General features: G+C 30.9%; 1 protein-coding gene across 4 annotated transcripts in view; it reads left to right on the plus strand.

Annotated features, from left to right (window-relative positions):
- LOC134710006 (kelch domain-containing protein 1-like) overlaps window positions 1–24,723 on the plus strand; it is a 35,162-nt gene extending 10,439 nt beyond the window's left edge. For 3 of the 4 annotated variants that reach the window (XM_063570139.1, XM_063570142.1, XM_063570140.1), the window contains 3 exons: window positions 850–1,013; window positions 11,412–11,464; window positions 23,698–24,723. In XM_063570139.1, the coding sequence (XP_063426209.1) occupies window positions 850–1,013; window positions 11,412–11,464; window positions 23,698–23,896 (416 nt within the window). In that variant the 3' untranslated portion in view covers window positions 23,897–24,723. Of the gene's footprint in view, window positions 1–849; window positions 1,014–8,774; window positions 8,828–11,411; window positions 11,465–23,697 lie in introns of all 4 variants that reach the window. The other variant, XM_063570141.1, reaches the window with a different exon arrangement.
- The last annotated feature ends 2,765 nt before the right edge of the window (window positions 24,724–27,488 follow it).

Consider the following 27,488-nt stretch of genomic DNA (forward strand, 5'->3'; position numbering starts at 1 on the left):
CAGTATATATACCGCTGTTCAATAGAGGGTTGTCTCCCTTGTGGAAGGTCTTGGCATACATTGACTGCAATACCAAATAATAGGTTATTTTTATACGGAGGCTTTGATCAAAATAATACACCACTTAGTAAGTGATCTTTAAATAAAGGCAACAGTATATATAACACTGTTCAATAGTCATAAATTGGTAAAGCAAAAACAATTTTTGTCGCAAATCAAAACCAAGGGAAACATATCAACTTTAAGAGAAAAACAATAATAAAACAACAATAAACTGCATCAAAGCAAACACCCACATACTTAGAAGCAAAATATTTTGATTTTAAAGAAATTGAACATCAAATGGAGATACTACATTTATTAATTCAAATACTTATTTCCAGTCAGACAGCTGTCCTTAATTTCAATATTGAGAAAATCTTTTAAGGAAATGTTTTTTTGTTGTTGCATAAAACAATAATTTGAAATATATGTATATCTCTGACTTTCTAATGTTTATCTTAATGACGGTAAATCCATCAAAGCTCTTCATAAACTCAAATTAAAATTTTATAAAGTAAATTATTCCAAAATTTATCTAGCGGTCAACAGAATATCCTAAGCAATAGACAAGTGTATATTTACTAATATGCCAAGCTGTATATTGCCCCTAGTTAAACAAATTGTTTATAAATACAGTGACTATCTTTCTGCCACAAAAATGTGTAAACCTACTGCCTGTGATCTCTTCTTAGACAGTTCTTGTCCATTCGTTTTTGATGCGTTTTGTTTTTTGATTTTGCCATGTGATTATGGACTTTCCAAATTGATTTTCCTCTGAGTATTTTTGTGATTTTACTTTTTTCTTAGGTGATGGGTGGATACTAGATACTATAACACTATCATGGTGCCACTTAGATTATCTGCCTTCGAACCAGCCACGTCTGTGGCACACATCAACTTTATCCACTGCTGGAGAAATTATCATCTTTGGTGGCTGCTGCAATAACATTTTAGATTATTCTCTGGAAAATGTAAGTATTATCTCCCTTATAAAAAATTATGTGATTACTTAAATAGCTTCTGTCTGTATCTGTATTTGTAGTGGGGGACAGGATGGGGTGTTTTTAAGCTCAGGATTTTGGGATTGATCCTTTCAGGATCCAGGAATTCTTTTTTTTTATAGCTCACCTGGCCCATAGGGCCAAGTGAGCTTTTCTCATCACTTAGCGTCCGTCGTTTGTTGTCTTCGTCGTCCATCGTCTGTTGTCATTAAATTTTACAAAAATCTTCTCTGAAACTACTGGGTCAAATTTAACCAAATTTGGCCACAATCATCTAGTTTAAAAAATGTGTTCGACGACCCGGCCAACCATCCAAGATGGCCACAATGGCTAGAAATAGAACATAGGGGGTAAAATGCAGTTTTTGGCTTATATCTCAAAAACCAAAGCATTTAGAGCAAATCTGACAAGGGGCAAAATTGTTATTCAGGTCTAGATCTATCTGCCCTGAAATTTTCAGACAAATAGGACAACCCTTTGTTAGGTTGCTGCCCCCGAATTGGTTATTTTAAGGAAATTTTGCTGTTTTTGGTTAATATCTTGAATATTATTATAGATAGAGATAAACTGTAAACAGCAATAATGTTCAGCAAAGTAAGATTTACAAATAAGTCAAAACATGACCAAAATGGTCAGTTGACCCCTTTAAAGTCAATTTTTAACCATTTTCATAAAATTCGTAAATTTTCACTATCATTTTCCACTGAAACAAACTGGACGTAGTTCATTATAGATACAGATAATTGTAAGCAGCAAGAATGTTTAGTAAAGTAAGATCTACAAACACATCACTATCACCATAACACAATTTTGTCATGAATTCATCTGTGTCCTCTGTTTAATATTCACATAGACATGTTTGTTGAAGATACCATTTCTGGCTATTTTCAACAGGTAAAGATAAAGAACCTATAAACGGTATTGGAGAGCTGTCATGTCTAGTTGGTTCTAATGTATTATGCTCTTGACAAAGATAGAGTTCTTTTAAGGATGGCTCATTCTTAACTGAGCTGTGAAAGTGTTGATGGAAGTAAAGCTATATTAATGGAAAACCAAAGATTTGAAAATTGATATTTAATGCTTCTTCACAATGGTATTGATTAATTAATTAGCATCACCACAGATTAAACTTGATCCTAATGATGTCAAATTTAGAATGAAAAACAAATGATACTTTTGGACTTGTTTTTTTTGCCAAACGCTTGCATATTATGTAGGAGGCTGATTAATTAATTAACATTGTAAGACCTTCTACAGTTCAGAAGATGAAGAACATATCTGTTTTTTAGATTAAAAAAGAGGATTTTTATATTTTCAGAAAATTAGTGGAGAAGTACTGACAATACAACTACAGCCTTATTCTCTACTCAGGTAATTATAACATTTGTAAAATATCATACATCAGAAAATTAGTGGAGAAGTACTGACAATACAACTTCAGCCTTATTCTCTACTCAGGTAATTATAACATTTGTAAAATAACATACATCAGAAAATTAGTGGAGAAGTACTGACAATACAACTACAGCCTTATTCTCTACTCAGGTAATTATAGCATTTTGTAAAATAGCATACCTCAGAAAATTAGTGGAGAAGTACTGACAATACAACTACAGCCTTATTCTCTACTCAGGTAATTATAGCATTTTGTAAAATAACATACATCAGAAAATTAGTGGAGAAGTATTGACAATACAACTACAGCCTTATTCTCTACTCAGGTAATTATATCATTTTGTAAAATAACATACATCAGAAAATTAGTGGAGAAGTATTGACAATACAACTACAGCCTTATTCTCTACTCAGGTAATTATATCATTTTGTAAAATAGCATACCTCAGAAAATTAGTGGAGAAGTACTGACAATACAACTACAGCCTTATTCTCTACTCAGGTAATTATAACATTTGTAAAATATCATACATCAGAAAATAAGTGGAGAAGTACTGACAATACAACTACAGCCTTATTCTCTACTCAGGTAATTATAACATTTGTAAAATATCATACATCAGAAAATTAGTGGAGAAGTACTGACAATACAACTACAGCCTTATTCTCTACTCAGGTAATTATAACATTTTGTAAAATAGCATACCTCAGAAAATTAGTGGAGAAGTATTGACAATACAATTACAGCCTTATTCTCTACTCAGGTAATTATATCATTTTGTAAAATAACATACATCAGAAAATTAGTGGAGAAGTATTGACAATACAACTACAGCCTTATTCTCTACTCAGGTAATTATATCATTTTGTAAAATAACATACGTCAGAAAATAAGTGGAGAAGTACTGACAATACAACTACAGCCTTATTCTCTACTCAGGTAATTATATCATTTTGTAAAATAACATACGTCAGAAAATAAGTGGAGAAGTACTGACAATACAACTACAGCCTTATTCTCTACTCAGGTAATTATATCATTTTGTAAATAACATACGTCAGAAAATAAGTGGAGAAGTATTGACAATACAACTACAGCCTTATTCTCTACTCAGGTAATTATATCATTTTGTAAAATAACATACGTCAGAAAATAAGTGGAGAAGTACTGACAATACAACTACAGCCTTATTCTCTACTCAGGTAATTATATCATTTTGTTAAATAGCATACGTCAGAAAATTAGTGGAGAAGTATTGACAATACAACTACAGCCTTATTCTCTACTCAGGTAATTATATCATTTTGTAAAATAACATACGTCAGAAAATAAGTGGAGAAGTACTGACAATACGACTACAGCCTTATTCTCTACTCAGGTAATTATATCATTTTGTAAAATAACATACGTCAGAAAATAAGTGGAGAAGTACTGACAATACAACTACAGCCTTATTCTCTACTCAGGTAATTATATCATTTTGTAAAATAACATACGTCAGAAAATAAGTGGAGAAGTACTGACAATACAACTACAGCCTTATTCTCTACTCAGGTAATTATATCATTTTGTAAAATAACATACGTCAGAAAATAAGTGGAGAAGTACTGACAATACAACTACAGCCTTATTCTCTACTCAGGTAATTATATCATTTTGTAAAATAACATACATCAGAAAATTAGTGGAGAAGTATTGACAATACAACTACAGCCTTATTCTCTACTCAGGTAATTATATCATTTTGTAAAATAACATACATCAGAAAATTAGTGGAGAAGTATTGACAATACAACTACAGCCTTATTCTCTACTCAGGTAATTATATCATTTTGTAAAATAACATACATCAGAAAATAAGTGGAGAAGTATTGACAATACAACTACAGCCTTATTCTCTACTCAGGTAATTATAACATTTGTAAAATATCATACATCAGAAAATTAGTGGAGAAGTACTGACAATACAACTACAGCCTTATTCTCTACTCAGGTAATTATAACATTTTGTAAAATAGCATACCTCAGAAAATTAGTGGAGAAGTATTGACAATACAATTACAGCCTTATTCTCTACTCAGGTAATTATATCATTTTGTAAAATAACATACATCAGAAAATTAGTGGAGAAGTATTGACAATACAACTACAGCCTTATTCTCTACTCAGGTAATTATATCATTTTGTAAAATAACATACGTCAGAAAATAAGTGGAGAAGTACTGACAATACAACTACAGCCTTATTCTCTACTCAGGTAATTATATCATTTTGTAAAATAACATACGTCAGAAAATAAGTGGAGAAGTACTGACAATACAACTACAGCCTTATTCTCTACTCAGGTAATTATATCATTTTGTAAATAACATACGTCAGAAAATAAGTGGAGAAGTATTGACAATACAACTACAGCCTTATTCTCTACTCAGGTAATTATATCATTTTGTAAAATAACATACGTCAGAAAATAAGTGGAGAAGTACTGACAATACAACTACAGCCTTATTCTCTACTAAGGTAATTATATCATTTTGTTAAATAGCATACGTCAGAAAATTAGTGGAGAAGTATTGACAATACAACTACAGCCTTATTCTCTACTCAGGTAATTATATCATTTTGTAAAATAACATACGTCAGAAAATAAGTGGAGAAGTACTGACAATACGACTACAGCCTTATTCTCTACTCAGGTAATTATATCATTTTGTAAAATAACATACGTCAGAAAATAAGTGGAGAAGTACTGACAATACAACTACAGCCTTATTCTCTACTCAGGTAATTATATCATTTTGTAAAATAACATACGTCAGAAAATAAGTGGAGAAGTACTGACAATACAACTACAGCCTTATTCTCTACTCAGGTAATTATATCATTTTGTAAAATAACATACGTCAGAAAATAAGTGGAGAAGTACTGACAATACAACTACAGCCTTATTCTCTACTCAGGTAATTATATCATTTTGTAAAATATCATACATCAGAAAATTAGTGGAGAAGTACTGACAATACAACTACAGCCTTATTCTCTACTCAGGTAATTATAACATTTTGTAAAATAGCATACCTCAGAAAATTAGTGGAGAAGTATTGACAATACAATTACAGCCTTATTCTCTACTCAGGTAATTATATCATTTTGTAAAATAACATACATCAGAAAATTAGTGGAGAAGTATTGACAATACAACTACAGCCTTATTCTCTACTCAGGTAATTATATCATTTTGTAAAATAACATACGTCAGAAAATAAGTGGAGAAGTACTGACAATACAACTACAGCCTTATTCTCTACTCAGGTAATTATATCATTTTGTAAAATAACATACGTCAGAAAATAAGTGGAGAAGTACTGACAATACAACTACAGCCTTATTCTCTACTCAGGTAATTATATCATTTTGTAAATAACATACGTCAGAAAATAAGTGGAGAAGTATTGACAATACAACTACAGCCTTATTCTCTACTCAGGTAATTATATCATTTTGTAAAATAACATACGTCAGAAAATAAGTGGAGAAGTACTGACAATACAACTACAGCCTTATTCTCTACTCAGGTAATTATATCATTTTGTTAAATAGCATACGTCAGAAAATTAGTGGAGAAGTATTGACAATACAACTACAGCCTTATTCTCTACTCAGGTAATTATATCATTTTGTAAAATAACATACGTCAGAAAATAAGTGGAGAAGTACTGACAATACGACTACAGCCTTATTCTCTACTCAGGTAATTATATCATTTTGTAAAATAACATACGTCAGAAAATAAGTGGAGAAGTACTGACAATACAACTACAGCCTTATTCTCTACTCAGGTAATTATATCATTTTGTAAAATAACATACGTCAGAAAATAAGTGGAGAAGTACTGACAATACAACTACAGCCTTATTCTCTACTCAGGTAATTATATCATTTTGTAAAATAACATACGTCAGAAAATAAGTGGAGAAGTACTGACAATACAACTACAGCCTTATTCTCTACTCAGGTAATTATATCATTTTGTAAAATAACATACATCAGAAAATTAGTGGAGAAGTATTGACAATACAACTACAGCCTTATTCTCTACTCAGGTAATTATATCATTTTGTAAAATAACATACATCAGAAAATTAGTGGAGAAGTATTGACAATACAACTACAGCCTTATTCTCTACTCAGGTAATTATATCATTTTGTAAAATAACATACATCAGAAAATAAGTGGAGAAGTATTGACAATACAACTACAGCCTTATTCTCTACTCAGGTAATTATAACATTTGTAAAATATCATACATCAGAAAATTAGTGGAGAAGTACTGACAATACAACTACAGCCTTATTCTCTACTCAGGTAATTATAACATTTTGTAAAATAGCATACCTCAGAAAATTAGTGGAGAAGTATTGACAATACAATTACAGCCTTATTCTCTACTCAGGTAATTATATCATTTTGTAAAATAACATACATCAGAAAATTAGTGGAGAAGTATTGACAATACAACTACAGCCTTATTCTCTACTCAGGTAATTATATCATTTTGTAAAATAACATACGTCAGAAAATAAGTGGAGAAGTACTGACAATACAACTACAGCCTTATTCTCTACTCAGGTAATTATATCATTTTGTAAAATAACATACGTCAGAAAATAAGTGGAGAAGTACTGACAATACAACTACAGCCTTATTCTCTACTCAGGTAATTATATCATTTTGTAAATAACATACGTCAGAAAATAAGTGGAGAAGTATTGACAATACAACTACAGCCTTATTCTCTACTCAGGTAATTATATCATTTTGTAAAATAACATACGTCAGAAAATAAGTGGAGAAGTACTGACAATACAACTACAGCCTTATTCTCTACTAAGGTAATTATATCATTTTGTTAAATAGCATACGTCAGAAAATTAGTGGAGAAGTATTGACAATACAACTACAGCCTTATTCTCTACTCAGGTAATTATATCATTTTGTAAAATAACATACGTCAGAAAATAAGTGGAGAAGTACTGACAATACGACTACAGCCTTATTCTCTACTCAGGTAATTATATCATTTTGTAAAATAACATACGTCAGAAAATAAGTGGAGAAGTACTGACAATACAACTACAGCCTTATTCTCTACTCAGGTAATTATATCATTTTGTAAAATAACATACGTCAGAAAATAAGTGGAGAAGTACTGACAATACAACTACAGCCTTATTCTCTACTCAGGTAATTATATCATTTTGTAAAATAACATACGTCAGAAAATAAGTGGAGAAGTACTGACAATACAACTACAGCCTTATTCTCTACTCAGGTAATTATATCATTTTGTAAAATAACATACATCAGAAAATTAGTGGAGAAGTATTGACAATACAACTACAGCCTTATTCTCTACTCAGGTAATTATATCATTTTGTAAAATAACATACATCAGAAAATTAGTGGAGAAGTATTGACAATACAACTACAGCCTTATTCTCTACTCAGGTAATTATATCATTTTGTAAAATAACATACATCAGAAAATAAGTGGAGAAGTATTGACAATACAACTACAGCCTTATTCTCTACTCAGGTAATTATATCATTTTGTAAAATAGCATACGTCAGAAAATTAGTGGAGAAGTATTGACAATACAACTACAGCCTTATTCTCTACTCAGGTAATTATATCATTTTGTAAAATAACATACATCAGAAAATAAGTGGAGAAGTATTGACAATACAACTACAGCCTTATTCTCTACTCAGGTAATTATATCATTTTGTAAAATAACATACATCAGAAAATTAGTGGAGAAGTATTGACAATACAACTACAGCCTTATTCTCTACTCAGGTAATTATATCATTTTGTAAAATAACATACATCAGAAAATAAGTGGAGAAGTACTGACAATACAACTACAGCCTTATTCTCTACTCAGGTAATTATATCATTATGTAAAATAGCATACCTCAGAAAATAAGTGGAGAAGTACTGACAATACAACTACAGCCTTATTCTCTACTCAGGTAATTATATCATTATGTAAAATAGCATACCTCAGAAAATTAGTGGAGAAGTACTGACAATACAACTACAGCCTTATTCTCTACTCAGGTAATTATATCATTTTGTAAAATAACATACATCAGAAAATTAGTGGAGAAGTACTGACAATACAACTACAGCCTTATTCTCTACTCAGGTAATTATATCATTTTGTAAAATAACATACATCAGAAAATTAGTGGAGAAGTACTGACAATACAACTACAGCCTTATTCTCTACTCAGGTAATTATATCATTTGTAAAATAACATACATCAGAAAATTAGTGGAGAAGTATTGACAATACAACTACAGCCTTATTCTCTACTAAGGTAATTATATCATTTTGTAAAATAGCATACGTCAGAAAATAAGTGGAGAAGTATTGACAATACAACTACAGCCTTATTCTCTACTAAGGTAATTATATCATTTTGTAAAATAACATACGTCAGAAAATAAGTGGAGAAGTACTGACAATACAACTACAGCCTTATTCTCTACTCAGGTAATTATATCATTTTGTAAAATAGCATACCTCAGAAAATTAGTGGAGAAGTATTGACAATACAACTACAGCCTTATTCTCTACTCAGGTAATTATAACATCTTGTAAAATAACATACATCAGAAAATAAGTGGAGAAGTATTGACAATACAACTACAGCCTTATTCTTTACTCAGGTAATTATATCATTTTGTAAAATAACATACGTCAGAAAATTAGTGGAGAAGTATTGACAATACAACTACAGCCTTATTCTCTACTCAGGTAATTATATCATTTTGTAAAATAACATACATCAGAAAATTAGTGGAGAAGTACTGACAATACAACTACAGCCTTATTCTCTACTCAGGTAATTATATCATTTGTAAAATAGCATACCTCAGAAAATTAGTGGAGAAGTATTGACAATACAACTACAGCCTTATTCTCTACTCAGGTAATTATATCATTTTGTAAAATAACATACATCAGAAAATAAGTGGAGAAGTATTGACAATACAACTACAGCCTTATTCTCTACTCAGGTAATTATATCATTTTGTAAAATAGCATACGTCAGAAAATTAGTGGAGAAGTATTGACAATACAACTACAGCCTTATTCTCTACTCAGGTAATTATAACATTTGTAAAATATCATACATCAGAAAATTAGTGGAGAAGTACTGACAATACAACTACAGCCTTATTCTCTACTCAGGTAATTATAACATTTTGTAAAATAGCATACCTCAGAAAATTAGTGGAGAAGTATTGACAATACAATTACAGCCTTATTCTCTACTCAGGTAATTATATCATTTTGTAAAATAACATACATCAGAAAATTAGTGGAGAAGTATTGACAATACAACTACAGCCTTATTCTCTACTCAGGTAATTATATCATTTTGTAAAATAACATACGTCAGAAAATAAGTGGAGAAGTACTGACAATACAACTACAGCCTTATTCTCTACTCAGGTAATTATATCATTTTGTAAAATAACATACGTCAGAAAATAAGTGGAGAAGTACTGACAATACAACTACAGCCTTATTCTCTACTCAGGTAATTATATCATTTTGTAAATAACATACGTCAGAAAATAAGTGGAGAAGTATTGACAATACAACTACAGCCTTATTCTCTACTCAGGTAATTATATCATTTTGTAAAATAACATACGTCAGAAAATAAGTGGAGAAGTACTGACAATACAACTACAGCCTTATTCTCTACTCAGGTAATTATATCATTTTGTTAAATAGCATACGTCAGAAAATTAGTGGAGAAGTATTGACAATACAACTACAGCCTTATTCTCTACTCAGGTAATTATATCATTTTGTAAAATAACATACGTCAGAAAATAAGTGGAGAAGTACTGACAATACGACTACAGCCTTATTCTCTACTCAGGTAATTATATCATTTTGTAAAATAACATACGTCAGAAAATAAGTGGAGAAGTACTGACAATACAACTACAGCCTTATTCTCTACTCAGGTAATTATATCATTTTGTAAAATAACATACGTCAGAAAATAAGTGGAGAAGTACTGACAATACAACTACAGCCTTATTCTCTACTCAGGTAATTATATCATTTTGTAAAATAACATACGTCAGAAAATAAGTGGAGAAGTACTGACAATACAACTACAGCCTTATTCTCTACTCAGGTAATTATATCATTTTGTAAAATAACATACATCAGAAAATTAGTGGAGAAGTATTGACAATACAACTACAGCCTTATTCTCTACTCAGGTAATTATATCATTTTGTAAAATAACATACATCAGAAAATTAGTGGAGAAGTATTGACAATACAACTACAGCCTTATTCTCTACTCAGGTAATTATATCATTTTGTAAAATAACATACATCAGAAAATAAGTGGAGAAGTATTGACAATACAACTACAGCCTTATTCTCTACTCAGGTAATTATATCATTTTGTAAAATAGCATACGTCAGAAAATTAGTGGAGAAGTATTGACAATACAACTACAGCCTTATTCTCTACTCAGGTAATTATATCATTTTGTAAAATAACATACATCAGAAAATAAGTGGAGAAGTATTGACAATACAACTACAGCCTTATTCTCTACTTAGGTAATTATATCATTTTGTAAAATAACATACATCAGAAAATTAGTGGAGAAGTATTGACAATACAACTACAGCCTTATTCTCTACTCAGGTAATTATATCATTTTGTAAAATAACATACATCAGAAAATAAGTGGAGAAGTACTGACAATACAACTACAGCCTTATTCTCTACTCAGGTAATTATATCATTATGTAAAATAGCATACCTCAGAAAATAAGTGGAGAAGTACTGACAATACAACTACAGCCTTATTCTCTACTCAGGTAATTATATCATTATGTAAAATAGCATACCTCAGAAAATTAGTGGAGAAGTACTGACAATACAACTACAGCCTTATTCTCTACTCAGGTAATTATAACATCTTGTAAAATAACATATCAGAAAATAAGTGGAGAAGTATTGACAATACAACTACAGCCTTATTCTTTACTCAGGTAATTATATCATTTTGTAAAATAACATACATCAGAAAATTAGTGGAGAAGTACTGACAATACAACTACAGCCTTATTCTCTACTCAGGTAATTATATCATTTGTAAAATAGCATACCTCAGAAAATTAGTGGAGAAGTACTGACAATACAACTACAGCCTTATTCTCTACTCAGGTAATTATAACATTTGTAAAATAACATACATCAGAAAATTAGTGGAGAAGTACTGACAATACAACTACAGCCTTATTCTCTACTCAGGTAATTATATCATTTTGTAAAATAACATACATCAGAAAATTAGTGGAGAAGTATTGACAATACAACTACAGCCTTATTCTCTACTCAGGTAATTATATCATTTTGTAAAATAACATACATCAGAAAATTAGTGGAGAAGTACTGACAATACAACTACAGCCTTATTCTCTACTCAGGTAATTATATCATTTTGTAAAATAGCATACCTCAGAAAATTAGTGGGGAAAAATTGACAATACAACTACAGCCTTATTCTCTACTCAGGTAATTATATCATTTTGTAAAATAACATACGTCAGAAAATTAGTGGAGAAGTACTGACAATACAACTACAGCCTTATTCTCTACTCAGGTAATTATATCATTTTGTAAAATAGCATACCTCAGAAAATTAGTGGAGAAGTATTGACAATACAATTACAGCCTTATTCTCTACTCAGGTAATTATATCATTTTGTAAAATAACATTCGTCAGAAAATTAGTGGAGAAGTATTGACAATACAACTACAGCCTTATTCTCTACTCAGGTAATTATATCATTTTGTAAAATAACATACATCAGAAAATTAGTGGAGAAGTATTGACAATACAACTACAGCCTTATTCTCTACTCAGGCAATTATATCATTTTGTAAAATAACATACATCAGAAAATTAGTGGAGAAGTACTGACAATACAAACAGCCTTATTCTCTACTCAGGTAATTATATCATTTTGTAAAATAGCATACATCAGAAAATAAGTGGAGAAGTATTGACAATACAACTACAGCCTTATTCTCTACTCAGGTAATTATATCATTTTGTAAAATAACATACGTCAGAAAATTAGTGGAGAAGTACTGACAATACAACAACAGCCTTATTCTCTACTCAGGTAATTATATCATTTTGTAAAATAACATACGTCAGAAAATAAGTGGAGAAGTTTTAGAATACAACTGCAGCCTTATTCTCTACTCAGGTAATTATATCATTTGTAAAATAACATACGTCAGAAAATAAGTGGAGAAGTATTGACAATACAACTACAGCCTTATTCTCTACTCAGGTAATTGTATCATTTTGTAAAATAACATACGTCAGAAAATAAGTGGAGAAGTATTGACAATACAACTACAGCCTTATTCTCTACTCAGGTAATTATATCATCTTGTATGTCAGAAAATAAGTGGAGAAGTATTGACAATACAACTACAGCCTTATTCTCTACTCAGGTAATTTTATCATCTTGTAAAATAACATACATCAGAAAATAAGTGGAGAAGTATTGACAATACAACTACAGCCTTATTCTCTACTCAGGTAATTATAACATCTTGTAAAATAACATACATCAGAAAATAAGTGGAGAAGTATTGACAATACAACTACAGCCTTATTCTCTACTCAGGTAATTATATCATCTTGTAAAATAACATACATCAGAAAATAAGTGGAGAAGTATTGACAATACAACTACAGCCTTATTCTCTACTCAGGTAATTATAACATCTTGTAAAATAACATACATCAGAAAATTAGTGGAGAAGTATTGACAATACAACTACAGCCTTATTCTCTACTCAGGTAATTATAACATCTTGTAAAATAACATACATCAGAAAATTAGTGGAGAAGTTCTGACAATACAACTACAGCCTTATTCTCTACTCAGGTAATTATATCATTTTGTAAAATAACATACATCAGAAAATTAGTGGAGAAGTATTGACAATACAACTACAGCCTTATTCTCTACTCAGGTAATTATATCATTTTGTAAAATAGCATACGTCAGAAAATAAGTGGAGAAGTATTGACAATACAACTACAGCCTTATTCTCTACTCAGGTAATTATATCATTTTGTAAAATAGCATACCTCAGAAAATTAGTGGAGAAGTATTGACAATACAACTACAGCCTTATTCTCTACTCAGGTAATTATATCATCTTGTAAAATAACATACATCAGAAAATAAGTGGAGAAGTATTGACAATACAACTACAGCCTTATTCTCTACTCAGGTAATTATATCATCTTGTAAAAAAGCATACCTCAGAAAATTAGTGGAGAAGTACTGACAATACAACTACAGCCTTATTCTCTACTCAGGTAATTATATCATTTTGTAAAATAACATACATCAGAAAATTAGTGGAGAAGTACTGACAATACCACTACAGCCTTATTCTCTACTCAGGTAATTATATCATTTTGTAAAATAGCATACCTCAGAAAATTAGTGGAGAAGTACTGACAATACAACTACAGCCTTATTCTCTACTCAGGTAATTATAACATTTTGTAAAATAACATACATCAGAAAATAAGTGGAGAAGTATTGACAATACAACTACAGCCTTATTCTCTACTCAGGTAATTATATCATCTTGTAAAATAACATACATCAGAAAATAAGTGGAGAAGTATTGACAATACAACTACAGCCTTATTCTCTACTCAGGTAATTATAACATTTTGTAAAATAACATACATCAGAAAATTAGTGGAGAAGTATTGACAATACAACTACAGCCTTATTCTCTACTCAGGTAATTATATCATTTTGTAAAATAACATACATCAGAAAATTAGTGGAGAAGTATTGACAATACAACTACAGCCTTATTCTCTACTCAGGCAATTATATCATTTTGTAAAATAACATACATCAGAAAATTAGTGGAGAAGTACTGACAATACAAACAGCCTTATTCTCTACTCAGGTAATTATATCATTTTGTAAAATAGCATACATCAGAAAATAAGTGGAGAAGTATTGACAATACAACTACAGCCTTATTCTCTACTCAGGTAATTATATCATTTTGTAAAATAACATACGTCAGAAAATTAGTGGAGAAGTACTGACAATACAACTACAGCCTTATTCTCTACTCAGGTAATTATATCATTTTGTAAAATAACATACATCAGAAAATTAGTGGAGAAGTATTGACAATACAACTACAGCCTTATTCTCTACTCAGGTAATTATATCATTTTGTAAAATAACATACATCAGAAAATTAGTGGAGAAGTACTGACAATACAACTACAGCCTTATTCTCTACTCAGGTAATTATATCATTTTGTAAAATAGCATACCTCAGAAAATTAGTGGGGAAAAATTGACAATACAACTACAGCCTTATTCTCTACTCAGGTAATTATATCATTTTGTAAAATAACATACGTCAGAAAATTAGTGGAGAAGTACTGACAATACAACTACAGCCTTATTCTCTACTCAGGTAATTATATCATTTTGTAAAATAGCATACCTCAGAAAATTAGTGGAGAAGTATTGACAATACAATTACAGCCTTATTCTCTACTCAGGTAATTATATCATTTTGTAAAATAACATTCGTCAGAAAATTAGTGGAGAAGTATTGACAATACAACTACAGCCTTATTCTCTACTCAGGTAATTATATCATTTTGTAAAATAACATACATCAGAAAATTAGTGGAGAAGTATTGACAATACAACTACAGCCTTATTCTCTACTCAGGCAATTATATCATTTTGTAAAATAACATACATCAGAAAATTAGTGGAGAAGTACTGACAATACAAACAGCCTTATTCTCTACTCAGGTAATTATATCATTTTGTAAAATAGCATACATCAGAAAATAAGTGGAGAAGTATTGACAATACAACTACAGCCTTATTCTCTACTCAGGTAATTATATCATTTTGTAAAATAACATACGTCAGAAAATTAGTGGAGAAGTACTGACAATACAACAACAGCCTTATTCTCTACTCAGGTAATTATATCATTTTGTAAAATAACATACGTCAGAAAATAAGTGGAGAAGTTTTAGAATACAACTGCAGCCTTATTCTCTACTCAGGTAATTATATCATTTGTAAAATAACATACGTCAGAAAATAAGTGGAGAAGTATTGACAATACAACTACAGCCTTATTCTCTACTCAGGTAATTGTATCATTTTGTAAAATAACATACGTCAGAAAATAAGTGGAGAAGTATTGACAATACAACTACAGCCTTATTCTCTACTCAGGTAATTATATCATCTTGTATGTCAGAAAATAAGTGGAGAAGTATTGACAATACAACTACAGCCTTATTCTCTACTCAGGTAATTATATCATTTTGTAAAATAGCATACATCAGAAAATAAGTGGAGAAGTATTGACAATACAACTACAGCCTTATTCTCTACTCAGGTAATTTTATCATCTTGTAAAATAACATACATCAGAAAATAAGTGGAGAAGTATTGACAATACAACTACAGCCTTATTCTCTACTCAGGTAATTATAACATCTTGTAAAATAACATACATCAGAAAATAAGTGGAGAAGTATTGACAATACAACTACAGCCTTATTCTCTACTCAGGTAATTATATCATCTTGTAAAATAACATACATCAGAAAATAAGTGGAGAAGTATTGACAATACAACTACAGCCTTATTCTCTACTCAGGTAATTATATCATCTTGTAAAATAACATACATCAGAAAATAAGTGGAGAAGTATTGACAATACAACTACAGCCTTATTCTCTACTCAGGTAATTATAACATCTTGTAAAATAACATACATCAGAAAATTAGTGGAGAAGTATTGACAATACAACTACAGCCTTATTCTCTACTCAGGTAATTATAACATCTTGTAAAATAACATACATCAGAAAATTAGTGGAGAAGTTCTGACAATACAACTACAGCCTTATTCTCTACTCAGGTAATTATATCATTTTGTAAAATAACATACATCAGAAAATTAGTGGAGAAGTATTGACAATACAACTACAGCCTTATTCTCTACTCAGGTAATTATATCATTTTGTAAAATAGCATACGTCAGAAAATAAGTGGAGAAGTATTGACAATACAACTACAGCCTTATTCTCTACTCAGGTAATTATATCATTTTGTAAAATAGCATACCTCAGAAAATTAGTGGAGAAGTATTGACAATACAACTACAGCCTTATTCTCTACTCAGGTAATTATATCATCTTGTAAAATAACATACATCAGAAAATAAGTGGAGAAGTATTGACAATACAACTACAGCCTTATTCTCTACTCAGGTAATTATATCATCTTGTAAAAAAGCATACCTCAGAAAATTAGTGGAGAAGTACTGACAATACAACTACAGCCTTATTCTCTACTCAGGTAATTATATCATTTTGTAAAATAACATACATCAGAAAATTAGTGGAGAAGTACTGACAATACCACTACAGCCTTATTCTCTACTCAGGTAATTATATCATTTTGTAAAATAGCATACCTCAGAAAATTAGTGGAGAAGTACTGACAATACAACTACAGCCTTATTCTCTACTCAGGTAATTATAACATTTTGTAAAATAACATACATCAGAAAATAAGTGGAGAAGTATTGACAATACAACTACAGCCTTATTCTCTACTCAGGTAATTATATCATCTTGTAAAATAACATACATCAGAAAATAAGTGGAGAAGTATTGACAATACAACTACAGCCTTATTCTCTACTCAGGTAATTATAACATTTTGTAAAATAACATACATCAGAAAATTAGTGGAGAAGTATTGACAATACAACTACAGCCTTATTCTCTACTCAGGTAATTATATCATTTTGTAAAATAACATACATCAGAAAATTAGTGGAGAAGTATTGACAATACAACTACAGCCTTATTCTCTACTCAGGCAATTATATCATTTTGTAAAATAACATACATCAGAAAATTAGTGGAGAAGTACTGACAATACAAACAGCCTTATTCTCTACTCAGGTAATTATATCATTTTGTAAAATAGCATACATCAGAAAATAAGTGGAGAAGTATTGACAATACAACTACAGCCTTATTCTCTACTCAGGTAATTATATCATTTTGTAAAATAACATACGTCAGAAAATTAGTGGAGAAGTACTGACAATACAACTACAGCCTTATTCTCTACTCAGGTAATTATATCATTTTGTAAAATAACATACGTCAGAAAATAAGTGGAGAAGTTTAAGAATACAACTGCAGCCTTATTCTCTACTCAGGTAATTATATCATTTGTAAAATAACATACGTCAGAAAATAAGTGGAGAAGTATTGACAATACAACTACAGCCTTATTCTCTACTCAGGTAATTATATCATTTTGTAAAATAACATACATCAGAAAATTAGTGGAGAAGTATTGACAATACAACTACAGCCTTATTCTCTACTCAGGTAATTATAACATCTTGTAAAATAACATACATCAGAAAATTAGTGGAGAAGTTCTGACAATACAACTACAGCCTTATTCTCTACTCAGGTAATTATATCATCTTGTAAAATAACATACATCAGAAAATTAGTGGAGAAGTTCTGACAATACAACTACAGCCTTATTCTCTACTCAGGTAATTATAACATCTTGTAAAATAACATACATCAGAAAATTAGTGGAGAAGTATTGACAATACAACTACAGCCTTATTCTCTACTCAGGTAATTATATCATTTTGTAAAATAGCATACGTCAGAAAATAAGTGGAGAAGTATTGACAATACAACTACAGCCTTATTCTCTACTCAGGTAATTATAACATTTTGTAAAAGAACATACATCAGAAAATAAGTGGAGAAGTATTGACAATACAACTACAGCCTTATTCTCTACTCAGGTAATTATAACATTTTGTAAAATAACATACATCAGAAAATTAGTGGAGAAGTATTGACAATACAACTACAGCCTTATTCTCTACTCAGGTAATTATATCATCTTGTAAAATAACATACATCAGAAAATAAGTGGAGAAGTACTGACAATACAACTACAGCCTTATTCTCTACTCAGGTAATTATATCATTTTGTAAAATAACATACGTCAGAAAATAAGTGGAGAAGTACTGACAATACAACTACAGCCTTATTCTCTACTCAGGTAATTATATCATTTTGTAAAATAACATACGTCAGAAAATAAGTGGAGAAGTACTGACAATACAACTACAGCCTTATTCTCTACTCAGGTAATTATATCATTTTGTAAAATAACATACATCAGAAAATTAGTGGAGAAGTTCTGACAATACAACTACAGCCTTATTCTCTACTCAGGTAATTATATCATTTTGTAAAATAACATACATCAGAAAATTAGTGGAGAAGTATTGACAATACAACTACAGCCTTATTCTCTACTCAGGTAATTATATCATTTTGTAAAATAGCATACGTCAGAAAATAAGTGGAGAAGTATTGACAATACAACTACAGCCTTATTCTCTACTCAGGTAATTATATCATTTTGTAAAATAGCATACCTCAGAAAATTAGTGGAGAAGTATTGACAATACAACTACAGCCTTATTCTCTACTCAGGTAATTATATCATCTTGTAAAATAACATACATCAGAAAATAAGTGGAGAAGTATTGACAATACAACTACAGCCTTATTCTCTACTCAGGTAATTATATCATCTTGTAAAATAGCATACCTCAGAAAATTAGTGGAGAAGTACTGACAATACAACTACAGCCTTATTCTCTACTCAGGTAATTATATCATTTTGTAAAATAACATACATCAGAAAATTAGTGGAGAAGTACTGACAATACCACTACAGCCTTATTCTCTACTCAGGTAATTATATCATTTTGTAAAATAGCATACCTCAGAAAATTAGTGGAGAAGTACTGACAATACAACTACAGCCTTATTCTCTACTCAGGTAATTATAACATTTTGTAAAATAACATACATCAGAAAATAAGTGGAGAAGTATTGACAATACAACTACAGCCTTATTCTCTACTCAGGTAATTATATCATCTTGTAAAATAACATACATCAGAAAATAAGTGGAGAAGTATTGACAATACAACTACAGCCTTATTCTCTACTCAGGTAATTATAACATTTTGTAAAATAACATACATCAGAAAATTAGTGGAGAAGTATTGACAATACAACTACAGCCTTATTCTCTACTCAGGTAATTATATCATTTTGTAAAATAACATACATCAGAAAATTAGTGGAGAAGTATTGACAATACAACTACAGCCTTATTCTCTACTCAGGCAATTATATCATTTTGTAAAATAACATACATCAGAAAATTAGTGGAGAAGTACTGACAATACAAACAGCCTTATTCTCTACTCAGGTAATTATATCATTTTGTAAAATAGCATACATCAGAAAATAAGTGGAGAAGTATTGACAATACAACTACAGCCTTATTCTCTACTCAGGTAATTATATCATTTTGTAAAATAACATACGTCAGAAAATTAGTGGAGAAGTACTGACAATACAACTACAGCCTTATTCTCTACTCAGGTAATTATATCATTTTGTAAAATATTATACGTCAGAAAATAAGTGGAGAAGTTTAAGAATACAACTGCAGCCTTATTCTCTACTCAGGTAATTATATCATTTGTAAAATAACATACGTCAGAAAATAAGTGGAGAAGTATTGACAATACAACTACAGCCTTATTCTCTACTCAGGTAATTATATCATTTGTAAAATAGCATACGTCAGAAAATAAGTGGAGAAGTATTGACAATACAACTACAGCCTTATTCTCTACTCAGGTTATTATATCATTTTGTAAAATAACATACATCAGAAAATTAGTGGAGAAGTATTGACAATACAACTACAGCCTTATTCTCTACTCAGGTAATTATAACATCTTGTAAAATAACATACATCAGAAAATTAGTGGAGAAGTTCTGACAATACAACTACAGCCTTATTCTCTACTCAGGTAATTATATCATCTTGTAAAATAACATACATCAGAAAATTAGTGGAGAAGTTCTGACAATACAACTACAGCCTTATTCTCTACTCAGGTAATTATAACATCTTGTAAAATAACATACATCAGAAAATTAGTGGAGAAGTATTGACAATACAACTACAGCCTTATTCTCTACTCAGGTAATTATATCATTTTGTAAAATAGCATACGTCAGAAAATAAGTGGAGAAGTATTGACAATACAACTACAGCCTTATTCTCTACTCAGGTAATTATAACATTTTGTAAAAGAACATACATCAGAAAATAAGTGGAGAAGTATTGACAATACAACTACAGCCTTATTCTCTACTCAGGTAATTATAACATTTTGTAAAATAACATACATCAGAAAATTAGTGGAGAAGTATTGACAATACAACTACAGCCTTATTCTCTACTCAGGTAATTATATCATCTTGTAAAATAACATACATCAGAAAATAAGTGGAGAAGTACTGACAATACAACTACAGCCTTATTCTCTACTCAGGTAATTATATCATTTTGTAAAATAACATACGTCAGAAAATAAGTGGAGAAGTACTGACAATACAACTACAGCCTTATTCTCTACTCAGGTAATTATATCATTTTGTAAAATAACATATGTCAGAAAATAAGTGGAGAAGTACTGACAATACAACTACAGCCTTATTCTCTACTCAGGTAATTATATCATTTTGTAAAATAACATACGCCAGAAAATAAGTGGAGAAGTACTGACAATACAACTACAGCCTTATTCTCTACTCAGGTAATTATATCATTTTGTAAAATAACATACGCCAGAAAATAAGTGGAGAAGTACTGACAATACAACTACAGCCTTATTCTCTACTCAGGTAATTATATCATTTTGTAAAATAACATACGTCAGAAAATTAGTGGAGAAGTACTGACAATACAACTACAGCCTTATTCTCTACTCAGGTAATTATATCATTTTGTAAAATAACATACGTCAGAAAATAAGTGGAGAAGTACTGACAATACAACTACAGCCTTATTCTCTACTCAGGTAATTATATCATTTTGTAAAATAACATACGTCAGAAAATAAGTGGAGAAGTACTGACAATACAACTACAGCCTTATTCTCTACTCAGGTAATTATATCATTTTGTAAAATAACATACGCCAGAAAATAAGTGGAGAAGTACTGACAATACAACTACAGCCTTATTCTCTACTCAGGTAATTATAGCATTTTGTAAAATAGCATACGTCAGAAAATTAAGAAGAACATATGATAAAAGAGTATGTAACATAGAAGTGTAATAGCTGAAAGTCTTAAAGAATATCAGAATTTATAAAATTAAAGAAAGACAAATATGATTTTTCAGGTTGATAGTAAAATAAAATGGGAAGCTGTATTATATATCAAGTATTTAGTAGAAGGAAATCACTCAAATTTAAAGCAAGAGATTTCACACTCAATCAAGCTTGCAGTAAGACAAAGCTTGCTTAAGAAAACTGATAACCATACAAATGCTTTTCATAGTGATGTTTGAAATACTAAGTTGACCATGAGGTGTTGTAATAACATTGTCAAAATCTGTAACAAACTGTTTCTAATTTGCAGAGTAAAATTATTCAAATATTTTAATGGAAATATATTTATATTGTCCCAAAGTATTTTATAAGCTGTGATAATATATCTACTCATCTAATATAAACACAAACTCCATAGTCTTACATGCATGTTCAAACCCCAAAAAATATTGTTTGCTGCTTCTTCCTTTGTCTTTATTACACAAAGATAGGGTTGGCTTAAAGTCAGAATAATGTGTTACTGTTACATGGACTTTTAAAATCCAGAAAAGGATGTCCCATTGTTTTGACTGGCAGTAAATCCCTTACCAAAGGTGGGGCACCTGTTTTGTCATGCAGGATGTTCAGTTACATAGCCATGTCTGGTCAAAATAAGGATGTTAAATCTGATGCCTTATTTAGAAAGAGTGTCATGCTCTGTGCACGTTAAGAACCATGGTATCAACTCTTTGATTGGTCAGTAGTTGGCATGTTGCAAGGCAACTGTCTGTCCATGTTCAATACACCCTCATTTTCCAGTTCCTGAATTATTAAAGGACCTACCTATTGTATTTGTGTTAATTATACCCCCGCTTTAAAAAAGGGTGGGGTATACTGTTTTACCTCTGTCTGTAAGTCCGTCAGTCCGTCTGTCCCTCCGTCCGTCAGTCCGTCAGTCAGTCCGTCCCATGAAACTTTCGTCACATTTTTCTCAGGAACTACACATCCACCCTTTCTGTAATTTGGTATCAACATTTATATATGTCAGCCATACTGTGTGATGTGTTTTCAGATTCATCACTTGACAACTTCCTGTTTACCGAACACTTGTATGATTTTACACATGATAGCCAAGTTGAACATTTTCGTCACATTTTTCTCAGGAACTACAATACAAGGATTTCTGAAATTTGGTTTCAGGATTTATATAAGTCAGCTATACTGTGTGATGCGTTTTCAGATTCATCACTCGACAACTTCCTGCTTACCGAACACTTGTATGATTTTACACATGATAGCCAAGTTGAAAATTTTCGTCACATTATTCTCAGCCAGGAACTACAATACAAGGATTTCTGAAATTTGGTTTCAGGATTTATATAAGTCAGCTCTACCGGGTGATGCACTTTCAGATTCATCACTCGACAACTTCCTGTTTACCGAACACTTGTATGATTTTACACATGATAGCCAAGTTGAAAATTTTCATCACATTTTTCTCAGGAACTACAATACAAGGATTTCTGAAATTTGGTTTCAGGATTTATATAAGTCCGCTATACCGTGTGATGCCTTTTCAGATTCATCACTCAACAACTTCCTGTTTACCGAACACTTGCATATTTTTACACTATTAATATTATCCACTTGCGGCGGGGGTATCATCAGTGAGCAGTAGCTCGCAGTTTCACTTGTTTGTTCTTAACATTCATGAAATATTTGCCAATGGATGTTAAGCAACCATACAATGAGTAATCCTTATATTTGTTTAATATTAACTAGTGTACTGTGATTTCTTAAAGAGTTATTGATGTAAAAGTGATTTCTATTTCCAGATTATGTCTAGATGATGTATACCAAAGAAAATCACAGACTGAAGAATTGTGGGAGGAGCTTCCTCAACCATTGTGTCTATGGTTACAGGATAAAAATAAACTTGAACAGATTAAGATTAGTACGACTGATGACATGGATAGTGATAGTGAAGGTGAACTTGGGGTCAATGAACCAGGTCTGGCATGTTCTATATCATAGCAACCATTGTGTCAATGGAACCAAACATAGAATGTGGGTGTTATAAATAACAGAAAACAGATGTCTTGCTGGTCTTAAACATCATGAATACTAATCATGTGATAATTGATGCTAACTTTAATCTGTTCTAAAATGATTTAATCAGAGGCTGATCCAGCCATTTTTATAAGGCGGGTTCCCAGCAAGAATAAGGGGAGGGTTCCAACCCTATATCCCTATTCAAAAGCATTGATCGTCAAATAAAAAGGAGTGAACCCTTTCTTTTGATCTGTCACTGCTGATCATGTAGATGAAAATTAAGATATTTTTGTGATCTCATCTGATCCTATTGAACTTTTTATATTGCTAATCATTCTATTAATTTTTTAGTTTTGTCAATCTTTATTTGTTCTTCCTTTTAAAGTTTCCCTGGTAACTTTGTTATAAACAATGCCATAATATCTGTTCATGGTGGAACAAGTATTCTTTATTTTTTTTTAGGTTAATTCTGGTAGTGACAAATAATGTAATATTTGTTCCAGTGGAAATCATATTCAAGAATTTTATTCCATTTGGAAATAAAAAGTTGTAAAAGTAAAACCATCACAAGGAACAGCAAGCTATAAAGTGCCCCAAAATTGACTAGTGTAAAACAATTCAAACAGGAATGTTTACATATTAATGTTATTTTTCGATAAATTATGAGATATCAGTTTCTATAGTTATCTTTTTCTTGAAAAGAATGTCCCTTAGTTGCATGGATGTTTAGATAGATATCAGTCTTTCCTAATAAATTGGTTCTCAAGGCCATTGATATAAAAAAAAATCTTTTTGTTTTTAAGGATAAAAATTCAGCCAAGGCTCCGTGTTGAAGGCCGTACTTTAACCTATAATGGTTTAATTTTTAAATTGTTATTTGGATGGAGAGTTGTCTCATTGGCACTCACACCACATCTTCCTATATCTAATTCGATTGTTTACTTTGTAGTGAAAACATTGCATTTCAAAGAATTTGTCTCCAATTTCATAAACTGTTTACATTGTTATTTTATTCATTGAGCATTTGTATATTATTGTACTTATATCTCTTTTGTTATGAATATATATTTTTGTAAAGTATGAATTTTCTGTTTTGTTTTTATTGTTGTCTCAGAAGATTACCCCTGAAGTGAGATATATCTATGACATGGCTGCAGCAGAATAAACTATCACAACTCATTATTTGTATTATAATTTATAAAACTCTGAAATAAATATATGAAGTCTCATCTTGTATTTATTAAATGACCTTAGTTACTATTGTGTTAAATTATTTATCAACTATGTTTGGTTAGTGCAAAGAACATATGACCATGATCTTATATTGAATAGTTTTAAAAATTCCACAACTGCAACAAAATATGGAGAAATATCATTATACACAAATTATTGTGGAGGAATCTGTTTCTAATATGATTTTCATGCCCCACCTACAATAGTAGAGGGGCATTATGTTTTCTGGTTTGTGGCTCCGCTTGTTCGTTCGTCCAAGCCAAATAAGACTTTTGACCCCAATTTCACAGTCCATTGAACATAAAAAATGAAAGTGGGAGTTAAGCCTTTTTCAACTGATTTTTATAGTTCGTTCTTATGTTGTACTGTTATACCACTGTCCCAGGTTAGGGGGAGTGTTGGGACCCCGCTTACATGTTTAACACTGCCACATTATTTACGTATGTGCCCGTCCAAAGTCAGGAACCTGTAATTCAGTAGTTGTAGTTTGTTTATGTGTTATATATTTGTTTTTCGTTCATTTTCTTTTTATTTAAATTAATTTGTTAGTTTCCTTGTTTGAATTGTTCTACATTGTCATATCGGGGCTTTTAATAGTTGACTATGCAGTATGGGCTTTGTTTATTGTTGAAATCTGTACAGTGACCTATAGTTGTTAATGTCTGTGTCATCTTGGTCTCTTGTGGACAGTTGCCACATTGGCAATCATACCACATCTTCTTTTTTATAGACAAAATAACAGAAAACACTCATCTATGCAGATTACATAATCTGTAAGCATTTTTTTAGTTTCTAGACAATAACTTGTGTGTTACTGTATGGATATCTTTGACATTGTACCAGAAGTTTCCATATAACACATGGAAGACTGGGAATCAGTTTGGGGTAAAATATCAGTATATGTAGGAATAAGGGACAAAAAAGGGCCAGAAAGAAGCATTTTTCTAGTGTATGGATCTCTATATCTTTTTCAAGAAGGTTCAAAACCACTAAAGGAAGATTGGGATTGATTTTGGGGGTTATGGTCCCAATAGTTTAGAAATTACTGACCAAAAAGGGGGCCCAAAATAATCATATTTGTAGTTTTCGAACAATAACTTGTGTTTTAAGTGTATGAATATCTCTGAAATTAAACCACAAGTTCCCATACCACGAAAGGATGGTTAGTATAGACTTTGGTGGTGGATGTTGGGGTGGGGTGTGTTAAGGCTCAAAAGTTTTCGGAATTAGGGGTAAAAAAGGTAAAAAAACCTCAGTATTTCTGGTCAATGACAATTTAAAAGCATTGAAAGGGAGGCAATTCTAACATACAATGTTGAGTATGTTCGGGTTAACCTCCTTTACTTAACTTGAATATAATGTATAAAGAAATGTGAGGTTTTGGACTAATTGCCAAAAAAGGGGAGGTCGTAGTTGTCTTAATTTTTTTATTCTAAATTTTTGAAAAGTTAAAAGAAGAAATCTTCAATTGCACAATATTGCGAAATAGATTTGTAAGTTCTTGACATTTATTTTGTGTCAAAAACTCATATTATGTCAAAAATTTAATAGCAATCCAAATTCAGATCTTTACCAAGCTTGAATGTTGTGCCCATACTTGCCCCAACTGTTCAGGGTTCGACTTCTGCTGTCGTATAAAGCTGGCTTCCTCCACCACAATAACAGACTTCCCGGTGTCCTAGCACTCCCTTTGTGTTGGGTGGGGATTGATTGTCCTTGTAAAAATAATTGTCGTATAAATATACGTTAGTGTCACATCTCCATTAATCCCGTTAGGGAGTGTATATGGATGCCACTGTACCCTCGCAGCTTTCGAGGGGCTCTTCGGATATCGGAGGCATATACCAGTACATACATGCTGCGCCCTCTACAAAATTATTATTGATATTATACTTTTTTTTTATTCTGCATATGATAATAATGTATTATCATATACTTAGACTAAACAACAGATTATTTTTACTGTATGATAATAGCATTCAATTTACGTAAACTCCATATTTTTCTAATTGGTGCTTAGCGGGCTGATATGAAAAGATTATCACATGCCTTTCGGTAACGTTATCGCATGGCATACCGGTGATACTCAGGATATTCCGGAAAATACACCTCAATGCTACGTTTTCAGTGAAAAACATTAAAAAGTAGTGTACAAAACAATTATTTGGATACTGAAAAGTGTATTGTGTAAAATAATAATAATAACAGAAAATAAAAAACAAAAAATTTATCAAAAAAATGCATTTTTTTAAGTTTCAATCATAGTTAAGAAAGTTACGTTGAAAAAGTTCACTTTTTTGAAAAAAATATTCATTAAAAGAGGGACGAAAGATACCAAAGG

Source organism: Mytilus trossulus, chromosome 3 (assembly GCF_036588685.1).
Source record: "Mytilus trossulus isolate FHL-02 chromosome 3, PNRI_Mtr1.1.1.hap1, whole genome shotgun sequence".
In the NCBI taxonomy this organism is placed as follows: Eukaryota; Metazoa; Mollusca; class Bivalvia; order Mytilida; family Mytilidae; genus Mytilus; species Mytilus trossulus.